General features: G+C 33.7%; 1 protein-coding gene across 1 annotated transcript in view; it reads left to right on the top strand.

Annotated features, from left to right (window-relative positions):
* The window catches only part of LOC150082981 (uncharacterized), a 196,191-nt gene that overhangs the window by 97,347 nt on the left and 86,514 nt on the right, over positions 1–12,330 (top strand). Inside the window, exons 10-14 of the mRNA XM_090378342.1 lie at positions 3,625–3,727; positions 4,698–4,856; positions 5,023–5,127; positions 7,306–7,377; positions 8,253–8,418. Of these exons, the coding sequence (XP_090234468.1) occupies positions 3,625–3,727; positions 4,698–4,856; positions 5,023–5,127; positions 7,306–7,377; positions 8,253–8,418 (605 nt within the window). The remainder of the gene's footprint in view (positions 1–3,624; positions 3,728–4,697; positions 4,857–5,022; positions 5,128–7,305; positions 7,378–8,252; positions 8,419–12,330) is intronic.

The following is a 12,330-nucleotide window of genomic DNA, read 5'->3' as shown; positions in this document are numbered from 1 at the left end:
TAGTCCATTAGTGATAGGCGGAGTGATTATCTTACAGTTTGCTTTGTTACTTCAAAGAAACGCACACAAAGGAGCTGCTTTTTCTTCTTATGGAGGACTCATAACCGATATACGTCAGCTGTGCTAATTTTACGACAGACTAATTTATATTTATGATACTAGGGGGCGCTGGAGTTTACATCCGTTATCAATATCAATTAGAGTAAACTTCATGCGCAACTATGGAGGTCGTGGAATGTTTGCAGGCTAAAAAACCGGGAATAACTCATGGGAACTCTACTTCCTCCTACTGAAAAGATCTAAAGGATTCCTCGTGGTAGAAGGGAGTCAAATGAGACCTCTTCAAGCATATGGTGGGGACTAAGCTACCAAGGAGAATCTTCTTTACATATAGGAGAAATTAGACTCTATTAAACTGCAGATAATATAGAGTATATGATACAACTGCCACGTACTGTGCTGATTTATATTAGCTAAGCTGTGGAGAAATCCTGGTGCTGGTCTGTGTACCTTGAAAGATAAAACCAGCTGCTTAGCCCAACGTTTGATAAAATCGAACCATCTTAAATAAAGTTACGCCTGTAGAAGTCACGGCTGTTTTCTGGTAATTTGATTCGCTCTCCAATATTAACGCTGTAAAATCTTGGTTGAAGTCAAAAGTGTGCTAAGAAAGTTAAGAAGTCGGAAAAGGAGTTCCAAGTTCCTGTTTAAAGATTTCCAGAGACACGACTTCTCTTTCAAGCTTATTGCTATTCGATAGTGTTCGTTCTTAAGGCTAAATTTAAAGTATGAAACTTTTGTGTTTTGCAAAAAATTACTTATTAGCAAAAAAATAAGTTTGAGAAAGTTTTTTTTCAAGGTAGAAGTAACCTAAAAATCAGTTTTTTAGAAAAAGATACGGTGATAAACCTTCGCTTTAATTTTCCCGATTAAGAGCCAAATTTTTCAAAATGAATATAAATTAAAAATCGTGCCAAATTTGGCATAATTATTCGATATATCTTTCAATAATGGTTAATAAAATTTCGAAGTTAAAATGTAACTTCCATGTCTCGTTTAATAATGTTAGTTTATAATGTGGCCCTTAGCCAAAAAAAAAAAGGTTGCTCTCATAGATCATAGATGAAATTTTAGTTCTTCCTGTAGCTATAAATATATGGGTGAGAAGTATGCGAATGTATTAAAAATAATCTGTATTTCACGTGCCACAGCATCATGGCCCATACAATTTATAAAGGTACAGTTGATATAAAAGTCCAAATTTATAAATGAATGAGAAAAAATGTTTTCACTGTTAAAATTCCTATTTAAAACAGAGAGTAAGATGAAATAAATACAGCTTTTGCTTAGATAGGGTTTGTGCGTTAATAAGAAAAAGAAAGCCCTTCAAAGGTCCTTCAAGTTGTGCTAAATTTGAAGTTTGTACATTGAATTATTCATAGAGCAGCATTTGCTTGAAAAAATGCATTTTCTTGAAAATAAAAGTTTTACAAGAAATGGTGCCAGTTAATTTCTCAAAATCCACGGATCAGAGAACATCTTTTAGATGATTGAATGAGATTAGAGGATGTTCCGTGTGGAAATAAGCTGGATTTCGCCTCAAAAGGTACTTCAGGGAATCGTAGTTGAAAGACGAAATTCAGTTCGATTTCTTTTAGTAGTTGATTTCCTAGGAGTAAACCAGCATAAAAGTTTGAACTATTTAACTGATATACTGAAGAAGCTCAGTAATTTGAATATATCTTCACAAAACATGATGTGTCAGAGCTATAAAGTAGCTATTTTCCTTCTAAAGAAACTTGAAATTCAAAAATGGAAAAGATTTTAATTTTTAAACTGCTTTAAATTCGATTATAAATTTAAATAAGGTTTAGATGACCTAATATCACTAGAATTCCGTAGCTTAAGGCATCTTTGACATAATTACTGTTTTAGTTTTAAAATAACTTTAAATTTTCGATCTGTGTAACAGAATATAAAGTCGGTTTGAGGCAAGGATGTCGCCATGAACTGATTAATTGAATTGGAGTGGGAAGTCATTCAACAGCGTTTTCATTATATCATTACATTACTTATTACTTCACAATTACATTAAATTATTTATCATTATGGCATTTTGCACCTTATGTATTTTACATTAGCACTTGGCATAAGGTCGTCCGACTCACCAAAAGGTCCTTGGCAGACCCTTTCTCAAAATACATCCAATCTAAGTGTAGAAATGGGAAAAAATAAATCTTTTACTGAATAGCATTAGTATTGTGACATGTCTCTTAGAGAATCGGCTATAAGATTTAGGGGAAGTGGGGAGAGGGAAACCAATAAATCTTCGACAAAAGAAACATGACTATGAACCTATTAAAGATGTGTTAAAATACAGAAATACGAAATTTATGAATACTAAAAATACTATTTTTATAGCCACCAAAACAGTTTTATGAGAGAATGAATATATGTTGTTTGACAGATCCTTCATCAGATTTCGTTATTTTTATGAAAAATTCCGGATGGAATGAATAAAACAGGAGAAAAAAATAAATTATGTTTAAGTTGATTCTATTCTTGTAACTAACAACCTTTGAAAATGGCAAAAAAGAAAAAAAAATGAATACTTAATAAATTTGTAAGTGTACATCTTGTCTAGTCGTGTCCTTGGAAACTTCGACGAAGTTCTACTTTTATGACATATTTTAAATTTTCGACAAGAGACTCACGTCCCCCAATTTGTAGATTGAGCAAAACGGACCAACAAAAGTGGAAAGTACGATTAAAAAAATTAAAATTCATTTATCTTGTAATTAGAACTTATAAACTGAGCCAAATTGTTATCCGAATTTTGAATAATTCTATTAAATTTAAGAAAGATTTCAATAGAATGTAAAACATTTAAAAAAAATTACTCGATTTATGCCAAATAAAAGATAGTTTTCTTTTTAAAAGGTAGGCAAACAAACTAAAAGTACAAATATATATATATTTAGAATTTTCGATTACCATATAAATATTTAAACGTAGTACAGTACGTACATTATTTAAAATTAGCTAACAATGATTGAAACTGCGCAGCAAGTCAAGAAGCGCCCTCTCAGATATCTGACTAAAACGTTTTATTATTTTTCCTTATTATAATCCACTCCAATATTCGCTGATTAAACAGTATCTCATTTTTCAATGGAAGTTTTGTGTTCTTAATGAAAATAATTGAACTTTTCTTCGCATACGACTGAATTTGCACACTATCTTGCGTCTTATAGACGTCCTCCTTGACTAAGCGATTTGATTAATGTCCTTCAGGATCAAATAGCGATGTAACAAATTGCCAGATATAACACGAACATGAAATGCAATATTCGCTTGACGTGTAAGTGTTCCTTACCGGATTGCTGACTGGCAAATAACAGTATCGTATTCCGATTGCCTATAAGCGCGGGCCTCTCGTTATTAAGTGTGATTAGTCGCCGAAATGGACAATTAATCAGCCATCACTTAAATTGGATATACGAGTAGATAGCTCACTTGTATCGAACAAACTTTGCATGGATTTTAAGTATTCGTGAACAGTTTGGGTTAAAAGACAACGTAAAATGTTTGTTTACTCCAGTAACGTCTGAATATTTGTTACAGGAACTGGAAGTACGAGCAAGAAATAGCTGGTCTCTTGTGGAGAATCAATATTGAAGATTTGCATAATGCTAATTCCAGAGGAATCATCCACTCAGCTAGCAAGGTAAAAGTTAAAACTCATACAGTAAAATCTGTTGTGTGTGATTATAATCAAATCCGTTTAAATATCACATTTAAACTATTAAATCTTCCATCTGCTATAGATAAATCGGATGGTGTGATAAAGGTATCGCTTGATAACTGGAATGAAACAGGAAGGTAGCCCACGTTTTCCATCGTTTACATTACAATTTATACTATACTGATATCACCAAACTACAGTTCACCTTGCCTCACTTTATTATACTTTACATACCTTGAACTAGGGTTATTGCGCGAGATTTCATAGCTAGTTCTGATCATCACAGAAAACTGGATCCTCGAGGCTTTCTTGGCAGTCATTGCGTTAATCTCAAATGCAGTGACTAGCACTGATGAATAAAACAACACATTATACACTAAAATCAAATAGATCATCGGATAACTTTTCCTGATAATCGAAAAATTCCAGAATGATTACCCTTGTCAAATTATAATAAAAATTAGACAATCTTACTTCCTAGGATCTACTTGAAGTTTATATTATTTGGGACATAAACAGCACTGGCTTGAGATCATTAAGACCAAACCTTTCACCAAGACGAGTTCATCTTCTTTATTAAGTAGAAAGAAAGTGGATCGTATTTTAAAAATATATTTTTTCTTTTTTACGAACCCCTCAGTTTTTCCTGTAAATGTGTCTTAATAAAGTGGTTCATTATTTATAGAGGGAGAGTAATTCTCGAAGTAATGAATTGCTAAAGAGTCAACTTTTTATTCTCCGTTTTCATTCTTAAAAAAACAAAATAAAATCGAAGGCCTAAATATTGTAAAAGATAAACATTTTAAATTTAAAAATTGCAAAGAAGTTAATGATTGTTCACTGTTATTCAAAATTTTCGGTGTAATTCTGTAGAAAAATAGGCTTCTTCATTTCATTCACTGAGTTAGTCTGGTCTTGATATTTGAGCCATATTATTTTGTTTTATTTCTAGATGAGTCTAATGAGTCAAGTGTCTGTTGAATCAAAGTTCCTTCCACAGATATTCACACAGACATCTTTCTACAAGAGTACAATGGTCGCTGTGAAGCCATTGAGATTTGGCAAGAAATTTGTAGACATTCCAAGGAAAACCAAAAAAGAAATAAAACTGGTAAATATATTAAATTTTATAATAACATTTATCGGTATATATTTCGTTTTATTCTCTGTCAAATACAAGTTGATTGCATTTCTCTATTTTTTTAAAAATATTAATTGGTTAAGTGTTGAATTTTGTATTAAAAGGAAGTTAATTCCGGCTTTTTCTTTTGCACCAGTTAAGGGATATTCATCATGACAACATCAACCAGTTTATTGGCGCTTGTTGTGACGTAGGCTGTATATATCTCGTGACAGAATATTGTTCCAAGGGCAGTCTACAGGTGAGATACGTTCTGGAATTGTAGATCAATTTATTCCATAACTGGAAACTTTATATATTTATTTATTGTAACACATAATTAACAGAATGGTATTTATTGCCTCAATACAAAGCCATTAACATATTCTGTAAGAGTAAACTCGAGAGAGAGACTCACAAATTGTAAATGATTACTATTTCCTATGTTATACGTGATGGAGTGAAACATATCTCTGCCTAGGTTGCTTAAAGCGGGAGTATAGTTCCTTATTGCTTGCCATTTATTATACCAACGTTACAATGTCTAATTAAAATGGAAATCAGTACATATCTATAGAGTACTGTCTTAACTTTTGATGTACATGCTTGCGTAGTTCAATGGACAAGCAAAAGAGATACAGCACATTATTGAGGCTATCAGCAAATCTGACATTACAATGAGATATCTACTCAGAAATCAGATCAGGTGTGTTCAAGTGATGACTGCATACATGCTTCGAATGCACGATCACTTGGGATAAATGAGGTCTCAGAAAGGAGTCGCGTTGCAAGACATAAGTTCATGTGAAGTGTGGTCTACCATTATCTCAGGAGGACCTCTTAAAAGTTGCGTACTCATGCGTAAAGTCCAGAATAGTTTGTGTCATTCATCTTGCAAGTCAGAGGTTATTGACCCCGGAATTAGTTCACATCGAGACAGAATGGGGGTGCTAAGCAGAGATTGTGACAATAGAAATATTTCTCAAGGTTTAATAAAGGTCAGGAGATCGATAGAAGAGGATGTTAATACGCCATCATTTATTTTTTTTTTACTCGTATATGTTATATGACAGCACAAAGTATATTTGCCCTTAGAAGGGGGGGGTTTCCAAACTCTGAGGCTACCAATAATTTGGAACCAATAAAAATGAGCTAGGCTATTAGAGTCACTGGACTGATGAGTCCGATGAATCATAATAGCTGTTAGGTCGCGAGCAACTGGCTAGTGTCTGTTTCCTAATAAGAATAATAATAGTTTACAGCCAGAACGCATAATACACTGTTTAATGACGTTAGAATCAAACAATCTGTAATATCCAGAAAAATATGTACTCAGGTATATTTAGAGCAAAAGTTTCGAATACACGAAAGCTATAAAGCCGTAATTTTGCCCGAAGTTTTCGTTCTAAATTTATTTGAGTTTAAATAACTTTTGCTACAATTTCATGCATTTCATATTGTAGGACTATTTCATCAGAATTGTCAGATCTTCATTGATTGCATAGTTTCCCAGCAATCAGGGCTACTTGAAGGGGGGGGGGGGGAGACTGTCGTTATTCAAAAAGCTTTGAAACAGGAGTAGATCTTCCAATAGTTAACCACAAACATTGAGCGGAAAACGTTGATACGCCATTTCTGAAATCCTTGCTGGTGAAATAATAAGGACCAATAACATTATCCCCAAGAACACCATACTAAAAATTAAAGAAAAAAAGTACGCTGTAATGAGTAGTAGTGACAATCGTATATGAGTTATCTTCAGCTCAACTATGAGCGTTTTAAGTTGAGAATTCCATTTCTTGTAAAACATGTTTCACCTGTAACCAGAACATGTCTGAGAAATTATACATTTCAAAATGAGCCAATGACAGAATTTCCTGCATTTGTTCATTTCTTGTGAGAATAATCCTTATGCAGGCATACTGTGAAATGGATATAGTTCTGTTCATGTAATGTCCACCATGCACATTACATGAACAGAACTATATCCAAAGTATGAAGCACAGAGCACTTATAGAGCACTAAGTATTTGTTCTTCGACATTTACAGTTTGCTAAAATCTCCCTCTACCAGCGTTTACTTGTAATGGTTTCAGCATATTCAAGAGTATAAAATACGATTTGATACTCTTTAAGTTGGATATTTTTCCTGAAAAATATCGAACAGTAGCAATGGAATTCTTATGGACTTCACCATAAATTAAAATCAGTTAATTCGGCAAAAAAAAGCAAACTGATCTGTAGAGTCTCTTCAATATCAGTTTGACACTACTAGTACGTACTCTACAACACTGGTTACTCACAACTGAATAATTGGTATAATTCATTTAGAAAAATAATGCTATTCGTCTGTGTTGGTGCGCGTGTTTTTAATGTTTAAAATCCATTTTAAGCACACATATTGATTACTTTATCTCTAATGAGATTTTCTTTTTCTATAGGATATTTTGGAGAACGATGACCTCAGACTGGATAGCATGTTCACTGCCTCTTTGGTATTTGATCTCATCAAAGTAAGTTCTTTAAACTTTCATGAATTCGATGTTTCCAAAGTAACCATAATTAACTACTAGTCAGAAATATGAGAAGGTAAATAAAAACCCTAGTTCTACATACAGACTAAATAATGTCTTTTAATTAAATGTTATTCCAAACATTTATTTTAATATTTATATATAAATAAATAAATTACGCGCGCAGTCTCTAAAAATATGACACAAATTATTATATTTTAGAAAATACTTCCTTTAAAATGGCAGCATTGCTTCCTGGCGCCCTCTACTGAACAGCACCAACAATTTTCTAATTTTCTAAACAATGCGTTTGTTGAACTGGGAAAAATATTACAAGATTTCTTTTAATTTTTATTTTTCGAATTAATCACGTTGTAAAATTCATATTATTTCCAAATTCCTAACTATCTGGTGAAATTAAATCCCGAATAATTCGAAAACATAAAATAATTCCATGATCGCGAATAATAGTAATTTATAACAGGCCAAATTATTGCTGTAATTCTTTTAATCACTGTTTTAAATTAGATAGGCAGTTTAAACTTTTATTTGTTGTATTTTTAATAAACCGCACGGACTTAATCTAAGAATAAAATATATTTTATAGTTCAAATAAAATTACCAAATTTAATTCAATAAAATTGAATAATGATTAAATTATGGTTAATTTGAATATTAATAAATTTAATTTAAATATTAACAAATTTAAATTAAATTAATTAAATACTTTAGTAAATTTCGCATGAAATATATTATTTTAAAATTCTATATATATATATATATATATATATATATATATATATTTAAAAAATAATAAGCTGAAATATCAATTTTATTATATTTTTTATTTAAATTTTCTTTTTTTCATTTGTTAGGGAATGATCTTCCTGCACGATAGTGAGCTGAAAGTCCATGGAAATCTGAAGTCTTCAAATTGCATCATAACTAGTAGATGGGTCCTTCGAATCACCGATTTTGGTCTCCACGATTTAAGGACGAACGTGGAAACAGAATCTGTCGCAGAGCACGAGTACTACAGAAGTACGTCCGAGTGGTATGAACTTCTGAAACTTTTATCGCCCCAAAAGCGAGTCTACAACTATTATCGCTGTAAACTTGATTGATAAACGAATACTATTAATATACATAACACTGATCCTAAAGAAACGCTTGCAGATAAGGCCAGAAATAGAGGGGGTTGCCTTCCCCCTAGTTCCAGAACTATCGTGATCGGCAACAACCATAATTGTTGCTTAAATTATAAAGCAAACGTAACGAAAACAACCGATAGATGTCGCTAGTATGATACTAACAGTTGTTTGTGACTTAATAAATCAAATTAAGCGATAAAATCTTCAGTTAGGGTGATTGCACGACAATACAGCCATGGAGCTACAGAGACCATGTACCACTCGCAAATTAATCATAATATTGTAAATTGACAAAAGCTCAATACTCATTCAGCCTATTTATTGTAATTTATACCAACAACAGACCAGTATTAGACTTTGGGAATTAGCCAGAAGAAGAATATTGGTCTCTGAGCATTGCAGACAGGCTGCCAGGGCAGCGCATGGGGTTTTGTCAATGATATACAGGAATTTGCTAGTAGGGATAAGTAGGTGATTATTCCATTGTATAAGACCGGCCACATCTTGAGCACTACATACAGGTCTGGAGGCCTCATTTTAGGAAGGATGTAGAGCTGCTGGAATTGGTATATAGAAGGACACCGAGGTTGGTTGGTGGTACAAAGGGCTGCTCTTACCAAGGAAGGCTTCAGTTTTGCAATTTGAAACATCTGAAGACTAGGCACCTGCGAGGTGATCTGATTGAGGTGTATAAGGCCTTGAATGGATTGAGCACGCTCAATGCCGATGGAATTCTTCCGCTTGCTCAGACTACACACGAGAGGGCACAAATTCAAATTGACGAAAGACGGTTGTAGTATAGATGAGAGGAAGTTTGCCTTTAGCCAGCGATTGGTTGGTTGCTGAAACAAACTTCCATCCGTTGTTGTGGAAGTTGATAGCTTAAATAAATTCAAGGCAGAACTAGACCATTGGAGGGAATGAATAGGTGTCGTGCTTTTTAGATTGACGATGTATAAGCTTGCTTTCTTGCATTGCCAGCACTAAATGCTGATACTAAATTTACTATGATTAGCTCTGTTCCTCTCTCACAGGTCTCGTTCTCAAGTTTTCTTTCTATCTTCTCAAGGTGGATTTTCCCAAGCGCGCCTTTTTTTTTCTCACTGGAAACGTTCTATTCCTAGGATAGATCTTGACTTACTCCTTTTTGGTTTCAAAATGAAGTGCCTTGTCTCTAGCTACTGCAGGAGACCTTTAGGCTAATTTTTGTTTGTATCTTTCTTCCTTAGTTATTTCATCACACTCCATAACATACTTCTGCTCAATGAAGAGCACTACACTTGAATTTATCTACAGGAACAGAAAATACAATACGTGAACTGCAAAGTAATACACATATACAGCAAAAAAATTTAAATTTTAGAAAAATTGTTTTAATGTAACATAGTTTTCATAATTTTTTTTTTCAGAAACTCAAATATCCGATAAGGTTTTTTGCTTTGATAAATACAGTTTACTTTTGTTTATGTTCATTCTGTATTCTAAATAAATATTGTCTTCCGAATAGCGTAATTCCAAGCTAGTTTCGACTGAGTTTTCACTATGCTTTGTACAAGTGTAAATTGAAAAGATAGATTTCTTCTTTTGGAAGTTTTAGTGAGGATCGTATTACCCAATAGAATTCATTATACCATAAAGACATATATCACAGCTGTTCGGTTCCATTACAACAATGGGTTCGCTTCATGGTTCACCTTGAACAGTACAAGCCTGGCGTTGTTTCTTTTTGAGAGGAAAGAAAAAAAAAAAGAAAGAAATTCGAATTTGTTTTTAATTTTTTTTAGCACGAAAGACTAATTCATTACAAATAAGGAATCTGATATTTTGCTTATTCCTTTGTAAATACGACTGTCGAGAGAAAGATGACTGTTCCTTAATCCCATAAAGGCCCTCTCGGGTGGCACGATGGATATTATCGCTGCCCTCCCACACTGGATGGAAAAGGCCTCAATTGGAATCCTTTTTCATAACGTGGCAGAGTTAGTCCGTCCCAGACGAGGATACCTTAGCTTTTCTCCAGCAAAATCGGATTTTTCGTCTAGCAAATAGAACATTTTTTTGTACATATCGTGAAGGATTATGGTATTTATTAATAAATTGGATTTAATCAGCAACATTAAAAGAAATTACTGTAGTGTATCGTAGTGTTAAAAAGCAAATAAAATCACACTATGAGAGATAAACACTTTGGGATCAGTGCTGTTTATTTGAGGTGGATGACAGAGGAAACGTTTGGTACCTTACTTCAAAATATGAAATAAATGCATTTTTTTTAACAAACTTTTTCTAAGTATTGAATTAGTAACTAAGTTTATTCACATTTCCGCTTTAAGACACTATTGCACGACACATTTCCAAATTTGATCTTCGAGGTCACTCACTTGTGCAACGAGTTGTTAACTATTGCCCTAACGCATTGCAGATGGATGAAGTCATAGCCTTTGGTGGGCCATAAAAGTAAAACCGACCGGGATAAGACGCCCACACCAAACCATGGTAGTATAAAAAGCAAATAAATCTAAATTAATTAGCAATTGACATCCAATGAGAAAATCACAATATATCATATGCGTGCCATGCATGAATGATTTTTTTCACATTGGCATTCTTGCTACCAATGAGACGATGTCGACATAATATCTCATCACTACAGCAGGCTTTAAAAAAGAAATCTGCTGGCTCCAACTAATACTGTTTGGGGATAATCCTGGATTCGAACCTTATCTTGGAAAGCAAGATAAGGTTCGAATCCAGGCTGCGTAAAATTGAGTAAGACGAAAATTTCTGTTTCATTCGCAGTAAATCATGAACTAGAATCCTTGAAGCACTCCATTTCTTGTTAATCAACATTGGATAACCAGAATCGAATAGAATTCTACAGTAAAATAGAACTCTACTGGACTGTAGAATTAAACAATTCATTCACTGACCTTATAAAACCAACTCCTGGTATGCTGTGGAAAGTTGATCCTAAAGAAGGAGATCAGTTGGTTCCAGTAGCTCTATATCATCTGAGTCTCTCCTCTCTTCATATTTTTGGGTACCTGCTCACATTCCACATAACTCAAGTGATAAAAATCAAGGCTTCCCTACATCTCTGTTCGGTCAAACATCGATTACGTGAACATTTAGGCCACGGTGGATTAGGGGTGCCAGGAAATTACCAATGCAGCACCTTTTCACAATGCTCAAAGCCCCCCTGAGGTTGTTAATACTTGTTCGTCTTAAATTATTGTCTTTGCGCCATTGTGGGTACTTTTCTTTCTAAAGGAAAAGACTTTTTTCACTGTGTGGCCTAGTTTCAGCCACAGTTGGATCTTAATAGTGGGAAAGTTGGCTATTATCTGCCGAACGTTTTCTGGATGGCTGTCACCGTTTACTTTTTTTATGTATTATCTCTTTAGCCTCTATCTGACTACGGATGGAGTCTGTTTGTGTCATTTTCATGTAAGATTTCTGTGGGCATCTATGTAGGGAATCACTGATATATTAGCTTTAAGTTAATAAAGAATCTTCTTATCGTGCAGAAATAGTATCGCTGTCATGATAATAATATGTTATGCCTCACTACCGAAGTAGTAAGGCCTCTGGTTGAGTCCGTTCTCATGTAGAGTTAGAAATTGTAAAGAAGAAGGATCTTTTATGTCTTTGTCCAACAACTTGACCCTTTTCGTGGCAAATACTCGTCCATAAGAACTGCTACAGTCGTCCATTAATTAAAAATTGAGTAAGACGAAAATTTCTGTTTCATTCGCAGTAAATCATGAACTAGAATCCTTGAAGCACTCCATTTCTTGTTAAT

This window comes from Mastigoproctus giganteus, chromosome 7 (assembly GCF_048544385.1).
Source record: "Mastigoproctus giganteus isolate SK-2022 chromosome 7, ASM4854438v1, whole genome shotgun sequence".
Classification (NCBI taxonomy): domain Eukaryota; kingdom Metazoa; phylum Arthropoda; class Arachnida; order Uropygi; family Thelyphonidae; genus Mastigoproctus; species Mastigoproctus giganteus.
Note: the sequence above shows the minus strand (reverse complement) of the source record. Positions and strands in the feature narration are given on the sequence as shown.